At 48.8% G+C, this 26,958-nt stretch overlaps 1 protein-coding gene across 1 annotated transcript in view; it reads right to left on the bottom strand.

Annotated features, from left to right (window-relative positions):
* Positions 1-26,958, bottom strand: part of LOC138510432 (serine/threonine-protein phosphatase 2A catalytic subunit beta isoform) — a 161,803-nt gene that overhangs the window by 24,105 nt on the left and 110,740 nt on the right. The window contains exons 5-6 of the mRNA XM_069626086.1: positions 20,949-21,110; positions 4,753-4,871 (exon numbers count right to left, since the gene is read on the bottom strand). Coding sequence (XP_069482187.1) covers positions 4,753-4,871; positions 20,949-21,110 — 281 coding nt within the window. The remainder of the gene's footprint in view (positions 1-4,752; positions 4,872-20,948; positions 21,111-26,958) is intronic.

The raw sequence follows: 26,958 nt of genomic DNA, 5'->3' as shown, positions 1-26,958 counted from the left end.
GAGTGCCCCATCACTGGAATATGAGATCCGCTTTATCCTGCCGCAGCTCCCACTCGTGGCACAAGCGCAGCTCCCTGCCGAGTGAGTCGGCGATGGTGTTATGTTATTATGCATTTATATAGCGCTCTATGTACCATTGGTATGGTCTCAAGGCGCTGGTAGGTTGAACGCCCTCGGGAACCCAAGTTCAAGTCAGTTGATAGAGGGAGTCAAAAGGCACGTGTGAGCATCAGATATGTGCACAGCTGGTATGGTATTCGTGTTCTCGATTCCTGCCAGATAGAAGGGTACCAGAAACATCCCTTGGGCTACGGCCCAGTGCCACAGGCCCTGTGCTTCCTTGGATAGGGCTGGGGGATCTGGTGCTCCCCCCCTGCTTCCGGATGTAGAACATTGTGGTGGTGTCGGTGAAGATCCTTATCACCATGTCCTTGAGTGAAGGAACAAACGACCTGAGGGCCCAGAACACGGCTTGGAGCTCCAGGACATTGATGTGTAGTGACCTCTCCTCCGGGAGCCAAAGGCCACTTGCGTGGAGATCTCCGGTGTGCACTCCCATCCCTCCAGGGAGGCGTCTGTTGTCAGTTTCCTGATGTGACGGGGTCTGGAAGTCCATGCCCGCCGCCAGGTGCACGCGGGTGCCCCACCACCAGATTGCTTGGTGGAAAGTCTCGTCGAGTGAGATCCTGTCATCGAAGCTGCCCGTCGCTTGCATCCAACGGGAGTCGAACTCCTGCAGAGGTCGCATCCGCAGCCTGCATAGGCGCCCAAGGACATGCAGAGTAGGGACTGGACCTCACCCTGGCCACCCATGGACAACAGCCGTTGCACCTTGCCCAGGATGGCCTTCATCCGTTGCTCTGACGGCGAAGCCAATCGTGCCACTGTGTCGAGTCTGGCTCCCAGGAACAGGGCGACGGTACCAAGTGGGATTTCATTAAGTTGATTGAGAATCCCAGATCCGTGAGCAGATGGACGGGGAGAGTTCTTGACTATGCTCGGGTGAGCCACGTAGGGGTAGACGTGGATACCCTGCAGGCGCAGCCGCCCTGCCACTGGTTCTAGGCACTTTGTGAACACCCTGGGTGCCGACTTCAATCCAAAGGGAAGGGCCTTGAACTGATAGTGTCGCCCTTGGACCACAAATCGCAGGAATGTTCGATGTCCTTTTAGAATGGGTATGTGGAAGTAGGCATCCGCCAAGTCCAGCGACGATGGGAAGTCGCCTTCCTCCAGCTGTCCCAGCATGTGCTGGAGGGTCACCCTCCAGAACTTCTGGGACTTGATATACTTGTTTAGACGACAAAGGTCCAGGATGGGTCGCCAACCACCGGTCTTCTGGACGAGGAAGTATCACGAGTACACTCCAGAGCACCAGAGCCTCTTTGGGCAGAGTTTGATACCTCCCTTTCTTAGCATCAACCATACCTCCAGCAGCAGTTGAGGGACGTGGTTGTCTTTCCTGGCCATGGGTGGAATACGGGGACACCTTTTTTGAAATTCTAGGGTGTGCCCCCAGGCCAGGGCATCCGGCACCCTAACGGTCTGTGAGATGGACTCCCACACACTGATAAATTTCGCCAGCCGGTCTCCCACGGGGTGCTCAGGTGGGGGCTCGACGCCACGGCCGGTTCAATCCAGTTTCATCACAGCCTTGCCGACAACGGGATCCTCCTGTCTTGCCGCGTCCTCTGTAGGCCTCCTGCGATGAGGAACTGCCGCCGAATCCTTTGGAGGCACCTTGCTTGCCTCTGGAGTTCCAAAAGGACGGCCATCGTCAAACACCACCCAGTGCTCGAGCCGTCAGTGTCCGCCTTTATGGCCTGTAGTGACCCGTCCACTGTCTTGCCAAACAGGTTGTTCCCGTCGAAGGGCATGTCCAGAACCCTGGTCTGCACGTCTTGACGGAAGTCGGTGGCCTTGATCCAACTGCGCCGGCGAAGGTAAATGCTGTTGCCCATCTGATGGAAACTGGTGTCCGTGGCCACCGCAATGGCATGGTCCGACGCCACTTCACCTTCCTGTAGGATTTCCAGGGCCTCAGCCCTCTTGTTGTCCGGGAGGAAGTCCAGCAAGGGAGCGATCTTGAACCACAGCTCCCTGTCGTACCTTGCCACAATCGTGAGGGCTGCTATAATTGTCGCCGGCGAAGAGATGACCCGTCGTCCCATGACGTCTAGCTTCTTCCCCTCGCCGTCCAGTGGGGATGTTGAAGTTGATGCCGTTGCCCACGCCGCTTTCTTCTTGGCCACTGCGGAGACCACCGAATCCAGGGACGGCTGTGCCCGAGGCACATAGGGGCAGAGTCCGGGACCCAGTACTTCTCGTACCGGTCTCTTAGCGGGAGCCGTGGCCGGGTTCTTCTGGAGTGCCAACCCCTCGTCCCAGATGTTGTCCAGTAACAGGACTGAGTGGACAGTCTTCATCTTGGCCTCCCGTCTTTGGTAGAGGAAGCCCTCCTTCTGTTCTTCGGGGCAGAACTGGAAGAGCTTAGCTGCCCTGGCGATCATGGCGTGGAAAGAGCCAATCGTCAAGGGGTGGAGGGGGGGGGTGTTGGGTTGGGAGCCCGGGGAAGTGGTGATGGGAGGTCCATCCCGTAGTCACCACCACCGTTGTCCGTACCAGTCGTCACCATCTCCGCTTAACGGTCCAGTTTCCGCTGGGTCATTTGTGGTAAGGGCATCCTTGTCCTCATCTCTGTATGAAGGGTCTGTATGGCCAAGATAGCTCCTGAATTGTCCTGTGGTACTGTCTTCCTCATCAGCCCCTCCGTTGCTCTCCTCGTTGGCCTCGTCATTATCCTTCCTGTCAGCCCTTGATTCCTTGAACTTCTTGTCCAGGATCCTGTGGACGCTCACCAACTCCTCCTCAGAGGTGGTATCCGTGTCCGTTATGGCTAACCCCCCCCCCCCTCTTTCTCCTGCTGGGGTTTCACAGGGGTCTTCGATCGACAGAAGAGATTCCCTCCTGGGCAGCAGGGAAACTCTAGCGCCTGAAGTCGCCTCCACTGGGGAAGCCTCCGTAGGTTTCGCCAGGGCCGCCACGACTCCAGGCCTTCACCTTGGGGGGGGTCACCGCCTCGCTCCCCCTCGGCTGTCTCAGTCGAGATCGACCTTGGCTTCTCCCGAAGCTTACCCGGGTTCTCCACTTCCTCTTCACCGAGCCAGAGCGTGGGCATGTGGTTGATGGTGTCGGTGACAGTGTGCCCTGCCTGGCAGAGGAGCCCGACCGATCGGGACTCCCGGTGGCCGCAGACACTGCTTTGCCTGCTGGCCCCCACGTCGCCGGAGCGCCCTCAAAGGTCTTAGAAGGCCGCTCTGATTTCTTCCTCTTCTCACGCGCTGCTGGGCTCTTCCCTTCCAGCCAGTTGACGAGTCGAATACGACGATCCTTCATCGTTCTGAAATGTTCTTACAAAAAAACACAGTCCTTCTCCACGTGCGATTTGTCGTGAAGGCAGTAGAGGCACCGAGAGTGCTCATCCTCCTTAAAAACGTTCTGAAGCCCACATGAAGGGCAGCTCCCGAAAAGCTTGGATCCAACAGGCATCATGCTTCCCTTGTCCTGGGCCATGTCCACGCCGGGTAGGCCTCAAAAGATCTTCCGGAATCCTCAAAGGCGGAAAACACGACAAAAAGGTGCCCTTGAGGGGTGTAGAAAGTTTCAAAAACTGGTCCCAATCTGAAGTAAAGTCGGTGGAGCTTGAGGCTCGATTGACCGAAAATATAAGCGTAAACTCTTCGAAAAAAAACGCAAACCGCAGTAAAAGCTTGAGAGCTACAGCACGAGGACTCAACACTTGAATGTGCGGTAAAAATCTGAAGATGGCTGCTCGAGGGGCTTAGGTAGAGGGCAGTCATTGGCTGGCAGCAGTATGACCCAAAGACCAGTAATTGGTTACTAGAAAGACATTTCAGAAACGAAACACTGATTTCTTTACTGAGGATTCCCAGCCTGACTGGGAATATTCATGAGCATGTGAATCCATGCCAGAGCCCATGCTGGAGAAAGAATGCATGTCACAGTATTTCCATTGGCTGTTTCTCAGCCAACGGAAATCACAACATTTAATGTTTGTCGGTGGCATGAAGGGCACAGTGCCACCTTCACACTTTTGCAGCAGCCTGCGTGCCCAGCATCACGGTGACCGAGGCCTAGTAGCAGCCTGCGTGTGAGCCAGCAGCCCAGCATCAGTGACCGGGGCCTGGTTCTGTGATGGCTGTTTGTTGGTTCCATGAACCCGGTTTATGTATTTCTGCAATGTTTGTCGGGTACCCGTTACCGACAAACATTGCAGAAATAAATTAACCGGGTCGTGGCAGAGGATCGGGACCATCTGCAAACCACTTAGTATGAAGATCAGGTATGATTTATTATACATAGTTGGTCAGTTGGTCATAATTACATAAGAACCCACACACCGGCCATCCGCTAGCACTCCAGTTCAGGCCCACAACTGACGCCTTCAGAACAATCACAGGCAAACTCAACTTTCTCCCAAGGTCAATCACTACATGCACCAACATTAAATCAGCATTCATATGTTGCCAGCAGGACAGGACATCTAAACTCGACAACAATTTGTAACCCCATTCTTTTCTGTGGTGCAGAAGCATTTTTCCAACTAATACAAACGGCAACTCACCACAAGCCACCTACACATTATGTGAAACTGCAGCAGTGGCTACATTTAGGCTTTATAATTCACTAAAGATCAAGCAGCAAAAAAATTAAAATACCAAATTAACTTACAAGGAATATTTTAAAGTGTCATCAAGTTCCATTATAGCAGCTTGGTTCCCACAGCGATAACAGTAATTGGGCGCACTAAAAATGGTAACCACATTTCGGTCATGGCACCAATTATAACCCTGAAAGGAAAAAACACATTAAAAGAAAAACTCACCTCAATGTTATTCATCAGTTTCAAAGCGGTAACATATATATAAGTGAAGGCATGCATTGCATACAGCAAGCCTAAAAAAGCATTCCCTAAAAACATTGACCACAAGCACATTTAGATTACACAATTCGTTTGCTCCTAAAGTCAACTGCCTAGATTTGAAAAACACGCAACAGTGTAGGCTTTTGTGTAGGTATGGGAAAGGCACTTGCCAGGCACTGCCAAAGTGATATTAAAGGACTACTAATGGTAGCAGGTGTTAAAGGGTGAGAGTAGCTGGGCATCAAATAGCAACTGGCAAATGCCCAATACTTAAACTTTTAACAGGACTTTGATGATGGACACACAGTGCCTATAAACAGAGTGGCTGATGGCAGACTTGGTTAAGACATTTTTATTACACCAATTTAAGCTCCAATTAAGCAATTAACTTTCAGAAGACTACTTTGAGAAAAAACTAGCAGGCTGTTGGGGAGTGTTTCTAACATCCTACTGGTAGTAAGACTTTAGTAAGATATCCCAGTGGTTTGTAGATCTCCAGCTCGTATCAGTCTGTACTAACTCAGGAGCTTGGTAGAGTGGCAGAGCAGTCAGGCTTATCTTTAAGATGTGAGCTGTAGGCAAGTACACTGAACCTTAGACACACATCATGCATTACTTACCGTAATAGCATTGTGTTGATTTTATCTGTTAGGGAGAATTCTCAAAGGTGCCAATTCCTCCCACCTTAGAGCCCTCCAGCTCTTTTGCTAGACTTTGAACTTTTTAATTATGTTTGTTTTCTGTGTTTATTTCTTTGATTGTGGAGTTTTAGACCACTCCATAGGCTTCATCTTTTCGTGTGTGTCACGTGACAAATTGAAGCCTTTCAGGCTATCCCAAGGTTTAAATACCTTCTCTGGGATAAACTACTGTTTCCCAGAGAAAGTAGAGTGAAATTGTCTTTACTAGTCTTTTCAAATTCCTAAGCCCAGCACACCCTATATTACTATAGTGCGCTAGGGGGTTACCTAGTATCCCCTGTCTAGATACTCAGGTAGCAGTCAAATGCTACCTTTTTCTATCGAAATGGCTGATGGCAGTCGTTTTACAATTAACTACCATCATTTTTCCTGACCGCGAACATTGGTAGAGTTAAATCGCAGGAGCCATGTTTTTCAAGATGGCGTCCGAGTCTCCTTTGTTTAAACGGGTCCTGTTTTTTTCCGCAAATTCTTCTTGGAAATATTGTCTCTGCGCACCAAATCAGATTTGATCCCTTTGTTCCTACGCCTTTGGCGGGCTTCAGGACTGAAGACCGCCTCTGGCACCCGAGTGTCTGGGGTGGGCAGGAAGGTGCCCGAAACTCTGCTTAGTCTCCTAGGAGACCCAAATGCACTCTGGCGTGATTGGCTGACTGTCCGGTAAGGACAGCCACCCTGCTTGGTGAGTGGCAGCTATGCTGGAATGAATGGGAGAAAACTGTTTAAAAAAGCAAGTCTCTTGGCTTGGAAGGCAGAGTCAACCACTGGAACAATAGAACCGAAGACGACCTGGAAGAGGACAGTTGCTGCAACTCCTGGACCGTTGGTTTGCCCAGTGAAGCCCTGCTGCAGGTCCGAATCACCAAGTTTATCTCAACAGAAGCCCTTCAAGAACAACTTCTCCCTTTGAGTTGGAGGGACCAACTCATAAGCCAACTGGATACCATTCTCTGAGCTGGTTGTATTTTCCTCAGAGTGCTGCAGGAAACTGAATAGCCAGGGAGAAGGACACCAGCTTGTGTGCTTGATTACAGCCATCAGAATTGAAGATTTGCCTTTGCCAGCTTTTTTGACCAGTCCCCGTGCAGTGCAGGAGTCCCCCGACGTCTCCCTATTGGTCCCCACGACTGAGGCTCAGGAACAGCGAAATCTGCAGGAACTGCCAGGAACAGACCAATTCAGCTGCATCTTTCTTCATTGTAAGGTACTGTGAAAACCAGACCAAGAGAACTTACCTCTCAGTGTGAAAGTGCTTGAAACTTTGGCAACTTGCAGTGCTAGTCAGCTTCTGACCCAACATGAATCTTTTACAAACTACTTCTGAGAACTTTGGCAAAGACTTTGCCGTTCAACTCCCAGAACCGCTTTCTCATATAAGACTTTAGCCCATTGACTTTGGCCTAACCTATTGCATTGAATCAACTCGTCTGGGGAACTCAAACTATTCGCACACTGTTTAAGAGTAACTGATATTTATTAACTTATGCCTTTTTGCTCCGACTTAAAATGCTCTGAATGCCATTTTGATCCTCCTTCAAAGTAGTTGAAATGCCTCAGAATGTGATATTGTGAAGGTTTAGTAACTGACTGAAATAAATTAAGTATTTTACCAAGAAAGAATATTTGAATACTTGTAATTATAGACCTGTGTGCAACATCCTTACAGCTCACATTCCCTCGAGATAAGTGTGGCTGCTCAGCAACGCCACCACAAAACTGTAGTACAGACTTATACCAAAGGTTGGTTTTGCTTACACCTTTAGTCTTAGTTGTGTGTAGTGGTCCTAAAGGGTACTGCATACAAACTTTGCCTAACCGTATCTGCTTAGATTCACATGCTGTGCATATAGTCCAACATTAGTGTTAATTGCAGAGTATTGCATCTTTCTTTCGAGGATCGAAAGGGGAAGTGGACACGGGCGTGCCCAACGTGACGTGTAGTGTACCCAAAATCCATCATGCGTCAGGGTCCCTCTTTTCTGCCGTGAGGGAGCCTTATGACCACTTTGAGCGAGTAAAGAGAGATGTAAGAAGTCTATGTTCCTTCTACTCCAAGAAGGGAGGCAGGGTGGGCGCATGTGATCTAAGCACATACAAATATCAGAAATTCTATTACGTTAATTCTTATGCTTGTTAATCTGCTTCGAATCACATGCTGTGCATAGACTAGCGAGCAGTACCCAGAGATGGTGGTGGGATGTGTGAAGGAACAGTAGCAAAGAGGACGTGGCACCGCTTGTCCCAGCTGACCTAGAGCGAGTAGCCAGGCAGTGTTGTGTAAAGGCGTGCACAGAACTCTAGGTTGCTGCTTTACAAATGGATTTAAGAGGAACATTTGCAATGAAGGCAATGGAAGCCCAGAGTAGAGTACACTCTAGGCTTGAAGGGCAGATCTCTTGGCAAGAGTGTAGCACAGTGTGATGCGGTTTATGATCCACTGACATAGATTTAGAGACAGGGTCGCCTTCTCTGCCAGCGAAACGAAAACCGGGTTTGTTTTCCTTAGTGGTCTTGTCTTTTTCCAGATAATAGATTACTGCTCTCCTCATAAGTGTGTGGAGGCTTCTTTCTGCCACGTTAAATGGGGTCTGAAAAAGGTGGGTAGTTCTATTGATTGGCTCGCATGGAACTTTGAAATAAATGTAGGCGCAAATCGTAGGCGAGTGTGCATGACCACTTATCTTTGTGAAGCGTGACAAATGGGTCTTGAACTGAAAGGGCCTGCAGTTCACCAACTCCCCTTACTGATGTGACTGCCACCAGGAAGGCGGTCTTGTAACGGAGTGCTTAAAGGCTAGCCTTATGCAGAGGTTCAAAGGGAGGCCCCATTAGTCTAGTCAGTACAAAGTTAATGTTCCGTCAGGGAGCTGGGTTGGAGATGGGGGCGGGGGGAGTATGTCTTAAGCCCCAAATGCCTGGATTACTGGAACTTTCCACCACTAAACCTCCTTTTGGGATGTGGTGCAAGCTGAAACTACAGCCAAGTGGACTTTTAAAGGAATTGAAAACCAGGCCTGAATCTAGTATGCGAGTTAGGTACAGCCCAATAGGTGTTGGCGAGCATTGAATAGGATTGATGCTCTTGGCATTGCACCAGCTGACAAAGCGTTTCCATTTGCTGGAGTAGCAATGTCTGGTGTTAGGTTTTCGTGCTTCCTGAGTATGTCCAAGCATCTTTGAGGTAGTTGGAGGTGTCCGAATGACCTTAGGAGCCAGGCTGCTAAATTGAGTGTTTGTGGGCATGAATGAAGCGTTAACACCCCCCCCCCCCCCCCCCCCGTCTTGTGCCAGCATGTTGTACGGGCATGGCAGCTTCCTGGCAGGGGGAGACTGACATTGCCAAGAGATGAGAGAACCAGGGTTGGCGGGCCCACATCAGGGCCACCAGAATCATCATGACTTGTTCCTGGTGCACCATTTTGTTTAGTATGGGAGTAAGGGGGGGGGGGGGGGGGGGGGAGGGGAGGGGCCAGCGAAGACAAATTTCCCCAAACCATGTTATCCAGAGTCCGTTCCCCTTGGAGCGCTTCTGCAGGCGTAATCTGGGCATTGTGTGTTATCCAGAGTTGCGAACAAGTCGATCTCTGGGAAGCCCCAGTCTGCAAAGACGTGGAGAACAATGTCTTTGTGTAATCACCATTCGTACACTACGGGTAGTGGGAAGTCTCTGCTGAGCATGTCCGCCAGAAGATGGAGTTCCCCTGGAACGTGTTGCGACAGGAACACGTTGTGTTTGAGAACCCATTTCCATATGTTCTGTGACCCTTTGGATAGCCCTGGAGAGGGCGTGCCTCCTTGCTTGTACAGGTAATACATGGCTGTGGAACTGTGTGAGGACTAGGACGGTCTTTCCCTGGAGGTGTTTGAAAGGCCTTCAGTGCCTTGAACACTGCTAGCAGTTCCAATAGGTTTATGTGGTTGGATGCCACTGCTATGGACCAACGGTGTGCGCTGTCTGATGGAGGTGAGCCCTCCCCTCCCACCCTGTCAGAGATGCGTCCATGGTGAGTGGCTTCTACTGAGGGGCTGCTGAAGGTCTTCCCCTGCAAGAGGTTTTCCCTTGACCACCACTGGAGAGTGAGAACGAGTGCTGCCGAGATCACCACTAGATTGTCACATTGTCCGCTGGCCTTAAACCACTGGCTCGAGAGCCACTCTTGCATAGGGATGGGGGCGTTTGCAAAAGTGCATGTAGGACTAGATAAATACAGGAGGCCATCATGCCCAACCGTCGCATGGCTTTGCGTATGGTCACCTCGCGTTTGACTACATAGTGAGGGATCTGGAACAGCATGTTTTGAACCCTCTCATTGGAGGGGGCAGACGATCCAGTCTTTGGTCTGAACTAGAGCCCCCAGAAATTGCTCGACTTGGCGGGGGTCTCGGCTGGACTTCCTCGTTGATTGAGAATCCCAGACTGAAGAGATCTAATGTCTTCTGGGTATCCGTTAGGCATGTTCTGTATGAATCCCCCGTTATTAGCCAGTCGTCGAGGTAGACTGGAATGGACTGCCTGTGCAGGTGAGCCGATACTACCTTCGTAAAGACCCTTGGGGTGAGGCAATGCCAAAGGGGAGAACCTTTAACTGATGGTGCTTGTTCTCAATCATGAACCTAGGTACTCTGTGCGCTGGCAACAGTGAAATATGAAAGTATGCACCTTTCATATCAAGTGTTTCCATGGAATCCCTCTGCGTCAACAGTGGATTACTTCCAGCAATGTTGGCATTCAGAATTTGTGGCTTGACAAATTTTTCGCTGGACGCAAATCTAAACACAGCAAATGGTGAGATCCTTTTTGGGTACAAGGCAGTACACTGAATAAATACCCTCGTTTACCTGATGAATGGGGACAACTTCTATGGCGCCTTTTTCCTGAAGGATCTGCACCTCTTCCAGCAGAATCTGCAGGTGTGCTGGCGATAGGCGTCGGCTGATTGGTGGATGGTATTTAGGTGGCCTGTGGAACTTGACAATATCCGTGGGCGACTGTCTTGAGCACCCACTGGTCTGAAGTGATCCCTCCCATGCGCGAAGATGAGATGTTAACCGTCCCGACAGGGAAGCACGGGAGGGGACCCAAACTGTCAAGTCATTTCGAAGTGGAGGCTGGGGAGCCTCTTGGGGTGGAGTTTCTGCCCCTACCCATACCTCTTCATTGTCCCCTCTGCTGGTATTTGCCGTTGCCAGCTCCTCCTTATCTGGAGGACCACTCGGTACCGCCTGTGCAATACTGGTTGTGTGGGGATCGGGAAAAAGACTTGCCCCATAGGTACTTCGAGAGCTATGCCCTCCCAGTTGATAAGGTCTAGCAGTGATCCGATTGAGACTTGAAAGTCTCATGCTCTTTTTTCGCCATCACCAAGGTATCATCCACAGCCTTGCCAAATAAATGTGCGTCTTCCACCGGTTTATTAAGGAGGCCAAACCCTGATTTATATAGTCAGGTGTGCCTTTTGAGAAGAGTACCCTGGGCTAGAGTGTGCCCCGCAGTCTCTGCTGCATCCAATGTATTCCCGTTTTCCTTCCGAGACAATCGCCAGTAGGTGTGATCGCACCGGTTCAGGGACTTCTTGCTGAAGCAGGTTCACTGCACATCACTATAACTCGCAAGGAGGCTAGTATTAGCAATTCTCGTCAACTACGCCGCTGCAGTGGTGATGTGTTTGCCAAGGAGTACAATTCTTTGCAGTCTTTGTCGGGGAGGCTTCTGCAGTAGACACTGGCAACCCAGCCCTCTTCCTCATGGTAGTGAAAACCAGGGAGTCTGGAGTGGCATGCCCTCAGATGTACAACAAGTCAGAAGAAGAGGGGCAAACCAGTTTCTCAACCTGACGGTTGACAGCCCTTGTAAGGGAAGAGGACAGCAAAGAAGGTGAGGCGCTTGACGGAATTTAGCAGGACTTGTTTTTTTTCCTTCAGAATGTCCTCAACAGCTTCCTGCACGGCAGTTTGGAAATGGTCTGCAGCCCGTTTCAGGATTGCATTAAAAGCCATCTGATCGTGAATAGGCGATGCCTGCCTCTGGAGGCTAGGAGGGAGGATCCAGATAAATGGTGTCTGGTCAGGAGTTGGAGTGGGGGAAACCCAAGGTGCTTCCTCTAGAGGCTGATCTCGACCCCATCTGGGCACTGATCAGGAATGTCCTGCCCAAACGGATTGTCTTCATGACCATAGGGATTCTCGTAGACCTCTTCTGATTGAGAACTCAAGCATCTTGTGGTTTGGCTTGAAAGCTTCTGCACCTTGGTAAACTAGGGCAGGAATCTTCCTCCCTAGGACTCGGGGGTAAAAAAAAAAAAAAAACGTGTCTGAAAAGTCTACCAACTGTGATAGTTTGTCCATGTAGTTCTCAAAACTCACTCTGGTCCACAGCAATGAACCGGAGGGGTCGTGAGGAGGGCATAGGAGGGAAGGCTCCAGGAGGAGAAGGGTCTTTAGGAGGAAGGTACTTCTCAGACAAAGCCTTAGAGAGGGGCTGGGACCCTTCAGAATACTCCGACGAGACAGCACGCTTCTTGGTCCATTCGCTGCCGAAACAATAGCTGCAAGACTTTGTATAGCTCCGGTGGATGAGGGAGATTGACGCACCTGTAGGCGTAGTCCGGGTTTTCGAAACCTTTGGGGCAGATGTTAAGGATTCCACTTGGGCATCACAAACACACAACGGACCAGAACACTTTGTCTTATCCTGTGATGTGGCGCTCAATAGGAATGCTTTTTTTTATTTCAATTAATTCAGATAGAGCCGATACCCGACCCGTCTCGCACCCCCTTTTTACAAATACCCCGGGTCACAATGGACCATGAACCAGGCCAGTTGGTGAAAATACAATATTTTTAGAATTCACAAAAATAACACATTTTAATATTGGGCAGCAATCACCAATGGGGTGAAAATTACAATAAAAACTACTGAACTACACTTGGTTAGCCTTCTACATGAGCATATCCCAAAGCACAATTGAATAGGAGCACTTTTTGAATTAGGATAGATCGCACCCAAGTTAAGGGTTTCCCCTGCAATGTTCCCTCAACCCACAAATAATCTAATTCTGAGTGGACAGAAAGGAGCAGCAGGTAGTCGGTGATAAGAGGCAGCAAACCCAACCTTCCCTCACAAAATAAGAGGGATTTTAAACCCTTTGCAAAAGCCTAAAATGTCACTTGGATGTTGACAATTATATTTGTGTTTAAATACGGCTATGCATATGTTTTATCACAGTATCAGTTAATCACCAGCAACCATCAGGCAAAGTAACACAAACACATACAGTTCACAAAGCAGATTGAAATGGAAGTGCAGACGAATTCACACATGGAAAAGTTGTTTTCTCTAGTTTGCAGTTTTAAATGTAAAAATGTTTTTTTGCAAAAAAAACGGGTGAAAAACTGAATTGGAATGCAGTTTTTGGGCAGGGTGAAGGATGCACAGCACCGGGACAATATGGAGGTGAAAGTAGGGCTATAGGTGAAGAATTTAGAGAGATTTGGAAGGTAGAATGAGTTTCAAATCGGTTTAAAATAGAAGGCAAATTTTACTTAAACTAGAACCCTTCACACAGTGTACCTCTTTTCTTTAGGGAAAATTAATTTAATCAAAATATTGCTAATGACTTATGATCTATGCAAGACAGAAATTAAGAGACAAGTGGCGCCAACGCTTGGCGATCAAGGACAAGATGCAGAGAATGTTGACAGTTGGGGACAAGTTATCAGGATATGGATAGGGTTAATTACAGAGGAATAAAGACGAAATCAAGAGGGGGTAGACTATGTGACGGGATGTGGATACTCACAGTCTGCTCTTAAATTTGGGATTAGGCACAGTCAACCGGGTCCTGGAGTCCAGGGTTCGGGCTACCAGACGGTGGACTCTCTTGGCAAAATACAGCTGGGCAAAGGTCTGGTCACAGCACAGCGACGCCTCAGCGGGATGGAGCGGGCATGCAGTTAGTGGGCAAAAAGCCAGTCTGGTTTCAGGATGCTTCCAAAAAGAACACTGCTTTCCCTTTGGTTAATGGGATTTTACTGGGATTCTCTTGATTGAGGCCTTTCTGTGGATAGGATCAGCAAGGCTTTAGCTTTGCAGTGGGATTCGAGTCTGGCAATATGAACGTAGCAGTTCAGAAACACAGGAGCAGGAAATTCAGGAAAGAGTGTCCAGAGTCCTGTCAGCCACCTTTTTTATAGAGGATGGTGAAATCAGAGGTATATGGTAGGGCAGGCTTGGCTAAGCACGCCTCTAAACCACTGGATTTGTCAGGGGTAATGGTTGACGCCTTGCTCTCAGCTGGTTGGGTTTCAAGGGCCTGATGTCAGAATTATAATGCGAGTTTTACAATGTTCAAAACCTCCCACAATTAATTTTGCCACAACCCAATTTTGACATAAATGGCACATTTGTACAGTGGTTACATTTTAACAAATTACATGAGCAGATTACAGATTTTGTGCGGATCATGCCAGTCCAACTCTGCAGTCTGTAAGACATTGTTTCGCCCTTCTACTAATCTTTGGCCATTTTAGTATGAAATAGTCAGCCTAAAATTCTATAACTTTATACACGGGTGTGGATCATTAGGTATGTAAGTATTAACATTTGCCATGGCAGCATGGATACTTTCCTTATGATCGCCAATGCAATTCTCTGCCATCTCCGTTCCCAACATGGCAGTGAAGTCCCCGACATCTTAAATTAAAGCCTATGAACTCACATTTAAACTTAACCTTTTACATTTTGTGAAGTCATGTTGCAAAGATTAAAGTCTTACAAGTTAACAGTCTTTGGAAACAACTGTTCAGTATTGTTCTCCATCTGGGCATAGCTTCCAAGGTTAACCCCCCCCCCACCCGCCTCAGTCCAGGGTTGTCATGGAGTTTTCTTGGAAGCTTCTTGTAGAAGTCACGGGGAGGTGCGATTTTTCACTTCGAAATCCGTGTCCCAGAAATCCTATTGTAAGAGACTGGAGCACAGACCAAAGTCTGATGAATATGTGAACTTTGTCTTGGTCAAAGTTTTCCAACCCAGTAATTATCAGCCACGTGTCCTGAAGTTTATGGTGGTTCCTTTTGGGGGGAAGCCTTAGCTTAGCCAGCGGAGAAAGACCTGTTCTGGAGCTGGCATAATTTCAGTCAAGGCAGTGGAATTCCTTTGTCCTGGATCAAAAACAAACCTGTTGGGTAAAACATCCCCGATATGTTTCCCAGCAACAAACCCCTTTACATTGCTAGGCACAGACAAGTTTTTGTTCAACATGGTACTTTCAAACGCAGGCATTTTTTTCTGGTTTGTAAATCCCATTTTGACACATGATAAATGTTGCTGGGATCTTTCAAATTCGGTTTTTCTATCCGACTTCCCCATATTGTTCTATAGCTGTAGACATCTTTTTACACAGTCTGTACAAGACAAAGGTCTCCTGAAATTGACATGTGCACAGAAAGCTAGAATTTCTTGTCAAGCAGTGATTGACATTTTGTAGCCAAAGTTTAAGCGTTGTTCCGTGCAGCTGAAGTAAAGCTTTTGTTGATTCTAAGATTTGGCTGGCACAGCCCGTCATTAAGGAATAATGCTCTTTTCTGATGGAGCACATTGTGAATATGGCTGGGCATGACAGGGCCTTTTAGATAAAGGTAGTGTGATACAGAACAAGGAACATAGCATCAGAGCAGCGACATTTTTAAAGGTGAAATATTCCCTTTTTCAATGGGAACTTTAGGCTTGCAGCAAAGCAGTGCTGCTTTTTCATTCCATTTCTGTAAGAAAAACGAACACACCCTAGTAGCCGTTCTCAGGGTGCTCCGTGTCCCATCTTGCCCAATGGTGCTCGACAAAACAGTGCAGCCATCCCTTTTTCGCTGCAAGTGATGGCAGTGATGCTCACAGGAGCCAGCGCAGCAATTTTGCTGGTTCTGCTAAAGTGCAGCTTTGTGATGTGGGGAAGTACTGCTGAGTGGGTAAATAAATCCCACAAAGACACGCTCTTAACAGCGCTTTTGTTTTTTTTATGCCGAGACGATGGATGCAGGGAGGGCGGATCGATCGCGAGGATCAGGCGCTGTCAAAACTCAGCGGGCCTGATGCTTTCTCAACATCTCTGTCAAGGGAGCTTGTGGGGTTGTATGTTTAGCCTTAGCTGGTGCGGGTGTGCCCCTGTCACCAGGGTATGATCTCCCCACAGCAGTGCCGGCAGCCTGCCCGTTGGGGACGGGCAACTGGGAAATGGATGTTTCCGCGGAAAGGTCTATGGCCTCCACATCGGAGCCATGGCTGGCGCTCGCTAGTCTCTGCGTCACTGATTGCGCCTACGGGGGAACCACTTCAGCCTGCATTGCATAGGCCATCCACCGTTTCATCTATTTTTCAGCATCTTCAGACAAAAGAAGTTTGCAAGACTTGCAGGATCCTCGTCGTGGTCGCCATGTAAGCACCTATTGCACTTGTGATGGGTGTCCTTCCAAGGGTATTTTCTCTACAAGACGGACAAAATATAAAACAAATTGTCTCCATAGCAGAGAAGGGCGGCAGTCAGACCAGAAAGGGAAAGCCAGGGGAAAAGGAAATGCATTCTCAGAATCAAACCCTAGGGCCCCACTCTCCCTACTGTATAGGCCTGGCTGGAGGGTCGAAGCACCATTCACCAAAATCAGTTGACTTCTTCGGTGTAGGGGTCCACGAAGTAGCCAAAGATGAAAGTAAAAAAAAAATCGGTCGTGGGACAAAAATGAATGAATTTGCAATACATCTCAAGTTCTGCATAGGGCGACCAACTAGTTGGGCGGAAAAAAACAATCTGAATCCGACGCGTGAAGGATTTTGGGTACACTACACGTTACGTTAGTGATAGTGTTACAGGCACACCCATGTTGACGTGCCCTTTAGATCCTCGAAAGACTACTTGTGATTTCCAATATACATATAAAATCATATGTCTCACAATCACAAAATACTTCAGACATTTACACTAGAACACTTCGGAATACTTGAGAATACACTTCAAAGGACACTTCACTTTTGTGTTTGTTCGAGGTTACATTTGTAGCAATATTGGAAAAGTAAAAAGGATGCATTATCAGTTATTGCATGTACCTGTGGTCAGTTCATACAGTAATACATTTAATCTGCAAACATATACAGCAGAGTCACTTTAAAGGGAGTAAAGTGGTTGGTCCAACTATCCTGGTTGAAGGTTCTAGAGAGGGTTCCTTTGCACAGCAAGTCTTAATTCCAAAAATGCAACCCTAGCTAAAAGGCAGTTCAGAGTGGGCTCAAAGTTTTGAAATGCATCAGAATATAAAGAGTTCAATGATTTCTTCCAGTGTCTAGTGTTATAGTAGCAGCAAGTTAACAAGTGAGACCTATAAACTGACTAACAAGGCACACTATGCCCTATGCCACCATGCCCATCCAGACACTGTGCCCCATAGCAACCACCCCCACACAATGCCCCATGGTAACCACCCCACAGCCAAATATTGTACCACATAGCCTACACTATGCCCCATGGGCACCACCCGCATCCAGACACTGAGCCCCATGGCCATTGCCCCCAACCAAACAATATGCCCTGCACACCCCTAAATAGAGTGACCAATGGACTGCATCAGCAAAAGAGCCTTTTCACAAAAATAGTGAGCTAAATGGCATCGGCATCAACAAATTAAATTGTCTGCATCCCAGTTTCACTACTAACTGAAGTGTGCGATGCTGGGTAAATCATTTAATTGCACTGTGCCATATCTGCAACTCTGCAAGTGATGTCACTTCATAGCTTATGTAAACATATCACGCTTTCATAAAAACAAATCCTAATGACTATATAGAGTTGCTACATATGTTCCAATACTGAAAGTCATTTGCCACTTGGCTTTCTTATGGTGACCTATTCTAAAGTTACTTCCATTGTACCTCCAAGTACCAAAAATGATGATCCTTCTTGCAATGTCCTTTTCTCTTCTGTTAGTGCAATCCATTGGCATGTGTATGAGTTAAAATGCCACCTCTCACTAATGTTACCAAAAGATGATGACAGTGGGGGAAAGGGGATATAGGGGGGGGGGGGGGAGAAATGGGTTGCAGTCACAGGTACTGAAGACGTGCTGGTGTATGCTCAACATGCTGCAGCTAGCGTTGAAATGCCTTTCTGGCAACAAGCCACGCCAGCCACAGTGCTGGCCCGGCACATAGTAAATGTAGTCACCAATAGAGGGTCAGTATTTTCCTGGCCAGGAAGACTTTCCTAATGGATAGTGGCCCAGGATGAGGAACATATATCCATCAAGTTATCCTGTTGGAAGAGGATATATGATATGATATATGGCATTTGTAAGACGCCTATACACAAGTGTATCAAGGCGCGACGAGGCAGGGAGGGGGGGGAACAAGGGGAAGACAGACAACGATCCTACTAGGCCAGGTGTCATTCAGACCGCGCAAGTGCAGGGGTAGGGGGAAGGGAAAAGGAGCAAGGGGGAGGGTGGGTGGGGAGTGCAGTACAAATAAGTAGAATAGAAATAAAATAATAAATAGGGCCAGCTGGTGGCAAGTGCAAGGTAAGTGCAGACAAGTGCTGGGGGGGGGGGCTGTAGTGATACAGAGACAGTCCCGCAGTGCAGGGTTTGCCAGGGAGGCAGTGCAAGTGAAGAGTGACTGGGCCCAGGACCGAGGTCGGTGAGAGTGGCCCAGTTGCAGAATCAGTGCAGTTTTGGTGAAGAATTCAGCAGGGGGAGAGAGAAAGCAGAAGTGAAGAGGAAGGTTTTGAGGTGCTTCCGGAACCGGAGATGGTTCTCCTCAAGTTTCAGGGAGGCAGGAAGGCTGTTCGAGGGAGGCCCCTGCCGCGGAGAGAGATCTACCCCCAGCTCGTTGCTTTGAGAAGGGCTGACCCTGAGGGAGTTGGAGACGGATGAGCATAGGGCTCGGGAAGGAAGATATTTAGGAAGAGAGAGTTGAAGGTATTTAGGCCCCAGAAGGCCTTGTGGACAATGCAGAGGAGGTCTACTTCATCCCAAATATTCTACTACCTTGCTCATCAATTGTCTATATGAGCTGTGAGCATGATCTGCAGGATCTGGCTTTCAAATTCCAGCTCAGGAGATTTATCTACTACACTGTTATGTTACTTGGCATTTATATAGCGCCTCGTTTATCATTTGTATGACCTCAAAGCACTGGTAAATTGAACGCCCTCAGGAACCATGGTTCAAGTCAGTAGAGAGAGTGTTGTGGGGGTGCACTGGATATGTGCGCAGCTGGTGTGGTTGTTGGATGATAGCTGCTTAATAGCGATAGGTGTGGTGCTGAGGAAATCAGTTGATTTGTTCAGTCTGGTGGGTGGACACCCAGACTGGGTTCTGGCTGCATTAGGCCTGAGGAATGCCTAAGCTAGCCGGAATGTGCTTCAGCTAGCTGTGTTTTATTAGGGCGATGAGGTGTTCGTGGGGTTGTGTTCGCGTGTGAACAGCTAGGCCCAATAATCAGGGGTATAGCAGTGTTCTAGTTGAATGGGTGTATAGAAGAGTAAGCGTAGTGGTGTGATATGGTGGTAAAAGCGCCTGAGACCAGGCACGTGATCAGGACAGTGGATACCTCCATGGCGACATACATATACATATACATAGCAACAGGATGGATAGAGGCACACCATTTTATCTAGATGTGATGCAGGCTAAAGTTCACAATTTCATCTAAGTGTGGTACATGCTATCTTTCATAATTCTGTCTAGATGCGACACTGGCTGTTTGTAGTTGGTCATAGAGCCCTTTAAGTCTAGATTCCTCAGAAATAAACATCTGGCACATTTAGAGTGCCATAATGAAGACCAAACTGATCAGATGGTTCATGTACTTCATTAAGAAAGATTTAAAGAAATTTGTGGTAGAGTCGTGTACCATTTCTCTTGTGTTGCTCTGAGAAAAAAATAAAAAAGTCTTCACAGTAGGCCTCAAGGCCAATGGTGTCAGTCTCCAATTTATGCGTCAATGGCTTTGATATAGGTGAAGGTTCCGGTGTCGATGGAACAGACCGTTTTCTTCAAAGAGGTCTTCCACAAAGCCCGTGAAGGAATCAGCGAGGTCGTCGACACTTCACTATTTCGAGGCTTCAAAGGCTCTTGATGTTAGTCAGGCTTTTGTCCCGGACTCGTGAGTGCACATCAGTGTTTAGCCTTAAAAACGTTGCCTTGTCGTCTCTATGCAGTGCGTCCGGAACATGGTCTTTCTTCTGATCTTTCGAGGGCGTGGGGGCCCTCGAAGATTTTCATTATCTCCCACCGAAACTTATCCCATTTTGCTGGGGAGTCTGATTTGGACATGTTATTCGCTTGGGCGAGGAGTCACTCGAGGAAGCAAGAGACCTATGACATTTTTCTTTGACTTACTGCAAGATGAATGATGCAAACAAATTCTCGATTGAGATTTCTTCGATCTTTTTCGACACGGAGAATCTAGACTCATCTGAAGTAGGTTTTTTCGTGACAGAAGGGGATTTTGGAATTCTACCCACCATCAATTTACCTTTGCACCCTCAGAGCTTTTTCAGTCATCGCCTGACAGGATTTGCACTCCTTTGTACGATGCTACGTACTGAGGCACCACAGGCAAACGTGATGGGGGTCAGTGATTGATATCTTCGACCCGCAATATTTTTCAAGACCCGCCTTGGGCTTGGATGGTGAAGACATTAAGTTCTATTTATTGAACCAGAGTGCGCCGTAATTTCGAAGCGAAAGCTGCATCGGAAAAACAAGCTCACAGGCGCTGTGCATGCTATATATACTGTAGAGGACGTCGACAATCGGACGGAGGTCTTCGAGGGACATTGAGTCAGATGCTACCACACAGCGCCCTGACTAGAATTTTTTTTTTTCCAAAGCAGCAAGACAATTATCAAAGATTGATTACGTGAGCAAACACAATCCATTCAAACATATTGCAACAATAGCAGCCACAACGATGGTATAGGGGTTGCAGTATAGATGTAAAACACAGATCTGTAGCCAGATAGAGGAAAACAAAAAAGTACATCCAATTCAGTTTAGATACTAAATAGTGGGGGATGGGTGGGAGAGAAGTAGATTAAGTTGCAAGCCACTAGCCAGGCATAAAAAGTCACTCATGCCCCCCAGATCTTTAGCTAGACACAGCATAAAATTACGTGCCAATGGCTAGTGGCATGTGCAAAGTTTGAGGACTGGACTTCCACAATCATCTTTTCAAAGCAGAATAGCACCATGCTATATGACTGCATTGTTTTTGGGGGAATGATTAGTTTAAAGCTCACCTCAGATGAAGCACAACTTACCTCCATGACAAGCTGATGAGCCCGAGAAACCAAGGTCAAACCATTAGCATGGTTAAAGGTCTCCGAAATATCTTGTCCAAAGGTGTAGCCTGCACCACGTGGAGAAATACCCCAACCACCACGGTCATCTGGATCAGACCATAAGAGGTCGCACATTGGACCCTAAAATAAACAAGACATGTTCAGACATACAATTGGCACCTAAACATATCAATCTGCATTAGATACAGGCCAGCTGTGCAGAATACAATTGGATGAGTCTAGGGCCAATATACCAGTGCTATTAGTACATTCTGGAGCAGTGTTTAAAATTGAACATCTCGGTTAACCGAACACTTATGGAAAATGTATTGCAGCTTCAAATTTTACCGAAGAGACATGCTAAAGACACTTTTTTGTTATCAGAATATAGTCAGCTTTGTCATTAAGTAGCTTTTAAAAATAGCCTAACTCAGGAAGCTCTTGGTATCTCAAATACACCATCTTACTCTGAAACTCCAATGGTGACACAATTAATTTGCATTTTAACGGCCTGGTGCAGACATTCCCAAATGAGGGTCCTGTTATTTTAGGTTTGCTACAAATGCAGGGAAAAAGCCACCGAGATGAATGTACACTTAGTCCTACCTCTCGTCTTGGGTTAGACTCCTGCCCCAATAGGCTGGGCTAGACTGCACACAAAATCAAGCTTCCACTTCTGCACCCATTTGTCCCTTACCACCCTCCATTTTATGAGCCTTCCATGTCGAGGTGTGAAATGAAGAGGGTTTTTCAGAACGTACAGAAAAGGCGTGTGGGGGAAGTCACCTTAAATGGGCAACCACCATTGACCACCAGGGGACACAGATGCACTAAACTCTGCTGTTCCTCACCCACAGGGCCTGTTTGGGGCTAGAGCCCGCCCCCACCACACCCAGAGAGCCCCCGTTCAGTCGAACTTGCACCCACCCTCCCCCAGGTGCGCTACACCATGGTGCCACAGAAAAGACTTCTCCCGCACTCGAGCCAAAGTTGAGCCGAAATACAGCCCACGACTATCAGCCCGGGGAGAGCCCTGCTCCCGGGCTGGCTGAGGGATCCACTTTAAAGAGACCTGAGCCCGGGGTCCGAAGAATACCCTAAGAAGAGAAGCCCTGCAGTGGGAGCTTGCTGGCAATGGAACCCCCCCCCCCCCTCCCCCCGAAATCCCCCCAGGGTGTGGCCCGAGGGGGCTTGCACCCCTCTCCCACTCATCCAACAGTGGATTCAAGTAACCCCAGAATCCATGTGTGGGGCAGGCGGGGAGCGATAAACCCCCCCCCCCCCCCCCAGCCATCCGCCGGCCATAGCACAACCGCAGTTGCCGCCACACTCTCCTTCCCCGGGGAAGGAGGAGACCCGGAGCAGATGTCCCCACTTGAACAGCGTGCCTCTTGGGAGAGGCAGCTGCAGCAGTCGTAGGAGTTCATTCAGTGTGGCCCCCAGGCTGTCCTTACCGGAAGAGGACCTGCACACCACCTGGCCCTGATGAGGGCCCACAGCTGAGGGGAAACATCAGGCCACCTGACTAAACAGAAGCAAAAATGGGTAGGAGGGACGTGCCCCCATCCCCCTGCTGGGGAGGTGTGCAGCGATCCCCTGCGGTGCCCACCTGCCCTCATCGGCTAAGCAGGAACTGCTACATCAGGGGTTCCCCTTGGAGGGACTCTACGGCTGTGGCCCTTTGTTGCCACTCCCCACTGTGGCATTTCCCTTCTTTGCATTCAAGGGAGGCTTGTACAACTCAGGATCCAGTGCAGTCCAGGCCCCAGCCTCCTCGCTTATATCTCCCATCCTTAACTGCAGCCACTGGATCAATTTACATCAATCTTTGTTAGACATCTGGTCTGATGAGACCAGATGCGCCTTTTGACGAGCCCCTCACGAGCATCTCAGCACCTCTCCCCATACACAAGGAAAATAGGCTTGAACTAGTCGCCTGGAAGGCCTGGCGCCCGTTGCCCCAAAGAAAGTGCAACATCTCTCCACAGTGACAGTGACCACGAACCAAAGGGGCTGACTTACCCTTCCAGAAGAGGAGCGCTCAGTAGGCGCAGGAGACTAGCCAAGTCACGCAGGAGACGCCGCCCTGAATAAGCCCTCTTCCCCAGGCAACCTATTGAAGACTCAAAGGGATATGAAAATCTAGGAATTGAAAAGGAGGGAAGAGCAGTGTGCCTTGAAAATGGATGACTGAAAACAGAGAATGTCGGAACAACCCACCCAAGGTTTTGTTTTACAGAGAGACGGAGAAACGCAGGGCAATACAATTGAATCCATTAACAATGTCATTAGAAAGGTCTTCAATGACAATACCACCACCAAGCCTACCATCGATGGAGCACACAGAGGGAGGGGGAGAAAGCGAAGATACTGACATGTTGAGAAAGAAGGGTCCTGTCAACGGGGAAGCGTTGCAACACCATATTCCAAGACCTATCAGAGTTTACTATATCCCGGAGAAGACTCTGCACCCCCTAACTAAATGGCACAGCTGAAAGGGAGTGTGATACAGATGGGGGTTCCCCTTAGAGTTTGAGGGATACAAATGCAACCAGTAACGCAGGAAATTCATTGAGCAGTTGCTCTGGTGGCCACCCCCACAGGTTCGGAGGGGACATAGTAATGACCCAAAAAGCAAAGGTGCCGTGGATAGACAAGTCAAGGGGCTTCACAAATTTAAGAAACTGAACCCGGCAACCCCCCCCCACCCCCAATCTTGAGGGGACGAGGCAATCGTCGGCTGCTCTATGATGGGAGCCGATGAACATTCCAAACATTAGATGAGCAAGTAAACCGCTTGTTAAGTGCTGTGAGGCCTCAAATACTGTTTCTCCTATGTGCATAGGGTTTGGATGTTGTGTTAATTCTAAAGGAATAGGGGTTTGCTGAAGGGGGCTCAGAGAGGTGACAGGTTGAGATCAGAAAGGCCATGGGTGCGGATGTCGTTAAGAATCCAGTCCGGGGGGTTAGTGGCGGATATTAACCAGGTTACTCACCGTAGTGACCACCTTACTCCTAGTCCATAGTCCCCTTTCCTCCACTTATGGGACATTCCTCCGTCCTGTGGGACGCGACCGGAGCATTTTGTAAAAGCATCAAAAATGTTGCTAAAATGTTTAGTCCTTCCCCTTTCTACACGGGGTTCTACACGCGGCCGTAACCCCGCCCATCAGTCCATTTCTATCACCAGGTCAGAGACCTTTAAGCAATAACAGAGGAACCTTATTAGAGGGGACGGTGGGCGTATGGAGAAAGAACTAGGGACTATGAGTAAGGCGGTCACTACGGTGACTAACCTAGTCCCGTCCCCTTTCCTCCATACTTGTGGGAGATTCCCAAGCACTCCTTACAGGAACTACGGGTGGATGGAAAACCCCTTCCTGAAACAGGTTCTTCAGCACAGCCTGGCCAAACTGAGCATCAGATCTGGAGCTCAGGTCAAGGCAATGTTTACAAAAAGCTGATGGGGAGGCCCATGTAGCCGCTTTCGCGATTGTCTCCCAGGGGACATACTTCTGAAAGGCAACTGCAGCTGCCTTACCCCGCACCAGGTGTGCATGAATACCTTTAGGAGGCTGCAACCCTTGGACAGTGTAAGACTCCGTAATGCAAGCAGTGATCCATCTGGAGATAGTCGCCTTAGAGGCCTGTCTACCTTGTGGATTACCAAAGGTCACCAATAGTTGAGAAGAGCTGCTAATTCCCGATGTTCTGTCTAGACAGAACTTAAGAGCCCTCCTAATGTCCAACCAATGCAGAACCCTTTCCACTTCTAAAGCAGGGTTCTGAAAGAAGATTTGGCAGGGAGATTGACCGATTTAGATGGAAGTCAGACCACCTTTGGCAGGAAAGAATAATTTGTCCGTAGGACCACCTTATCCTTGTGGAAAACCAAGAAGAAATGCATCACCGACAAAGCTTGAAGCTCACTCGCACGCCTTGCTGAAGTAACGGCAACCAAAAAGACACCTTCCACGAAAGGTGCTTAAGGTCCACCGTGGCCATTGGTTCGAACGGTTTATGGCACAATGCCGTAAGGACCATATTCAGATCCCACGTTGGGTGCGGTTTGCGAACCCGTGGAATAAAGGCGCGTCAAACCCGCGAAATGTCTCCTAAAACAGAAAAAGAGCATTGGTCCGTGGATAGGTAGGCGGCTACCACCAAAAGATAAGTTCTGCACGACAGAACTTGAATGCCCGACTCTGCTAGGTGGGATATGAAGGACAGCACAGTGTCAATCGTAGCCTCCCTTGGATCCAGCTGCTTGCCTAAGCACCAATGACAGAACCTAAGCCATTTGCTTCTATACTTAGACCTCGTCGAGGGCTTCCTGGCTGCCTGGATAATGCGCATGTTATCAGCAGACAGCTTGAGATGTTCTAAAGACCTGAACTCGGGAACCATGCCGCCAAGCTGAACGATTGTGGGGAGGCGTGCCACAGCTGTTGATCCCCTCTGGTGAAGCAGATCGGGACTCACAGGTAGCCTGATCGGTGCATACACCAACAGGTGTTGAAGTTCTGAGAACCAGAACCTGGCCGGCCACCACGGGGCTATGAGCAGAAGCGAACAGTTCACCGTTTTCTTCAGTTTGCAAATCGTCCGATGAATCAGAAGCGGAAAAGCATAGGCCCTCATGTTGTGCCAAGGAATCTTGCGAGCATCCCCCACAGACGAGGCTCCCAGACCATTTCTGGAGGCATACAGAGGAAGTTTGTTTGCAGACGTTGCGAAGAGGTCAACCTCCGCAGTGCCCCAACAGAGGAAATTCCACGAGTGCATCTCCGCCTTCAGTTACCATTCGTAGCTGACCATGGTCTGCCGATTGAGGGCATCTGTCGTAACGTTCAGCTGGCCCGGGATGTGTACTGCTACCAGCCAGACACCATGACGAACCGCCCACTGCCAAATCTGGATGGACAGGTCCACAAGAGGGGGAGACTTGGTGCCCCCTTGCTTGTTGATGTAATACATAGACACCACATTGTCCGTGCGGATACGGACCACTTTGTTGGCAATGACCTTTCTGAATGCAATGAGCGCTGGGACAATTGCCAGAAGCTCCAGATTTATGTGAAGGAACTTGTCCTGAGACCACCAAAGGTCCGAGACCTGAAGATCAAACGTTGCACCCCACCCCAGAAGGGAGGAGTCTGTCGTGACCGTTACCATTGGGGTTGGGTCCTGAAAACCCACACCCACCGACAGGTTGCTGAGAGACGACCACCACTCCAGGTCCACTCCCAGATCAATATCAACTTGAGAGTCCAGATCCACAGCCTGACGCCAAGAACTCCGAAGAGCCATCTGAGTCCGCCTCATCTTGAGACGAGCGAGAGGTAGAGCCAAAACACACGAGGCCATGAGGCCTAGAAGCCTCTGGAACCACCAGGCCGACATGCTCTCCGACTGCATAAACATCAGACACGTGGCCAACAGATCCCCCATTCTGTCCCCCGCCAGCTAAACTCTGCAGTCGATCGTGTTCCAGCGAAACCCAGGAAAATCAAGTCCTGAGAAACCGTCATGGAAGAATTCCGCCAGTTCACCGACAGCCCGAGATGGAACAGGAGCTGGAGTAGAGACTGAAGATTGCACGCGGCTTTCAGCGGGCAAGGGCTGCGTAAGAGCCAATTGTCTAAATATAGATACACCTGGATACCCTGCAGACGAAGATAAGCTGCAATCACCGACATCTTCGTAAAGACCCGTGGTGCCAAGCTGAGGCCAAAAGGAAGCACTATGAACGGGAAATACTCCTTTCCCACAGAGAAACGGAGGAATCTCCTGTGTGGATTCCAAATCAGTATATGCATGTACGTATCCTGAAGGTCCGCCACGCTGAGCCAATCGCCCATCTGCAAAGAGGACTTTATCTGGCCAGGCTTGATCATCTTGAATTTCTCGTGGGGTAGGAAAAGATTTAACTGGGAAAGGTCTAGGATGGTGCGCAGGCCAGTCTGGTTGGGGCACCGTAAACAGCCAG

Source organism: Ambystoma mexicanum, chromosome 6p (genome assembly GCF_040938575.1).
Source record: "Ambystoma mexicanum isolate Mex_15411 chromosome 6p, UKY_AmexF1_1, whole genome shotgun sequence".
Classification (NCBI taxonomy): Eukaryota; Metazoa; Chordata; class Amphibia; order Caudata; family Ambystomatidae; genus Ambystoma; species Ambystoma mexicanum.
The sequence above is the reverse complement of the archived record's forward strand: the minus strand, read 5'-3'. Positions and strand labels throughout refer to the sequence as shown.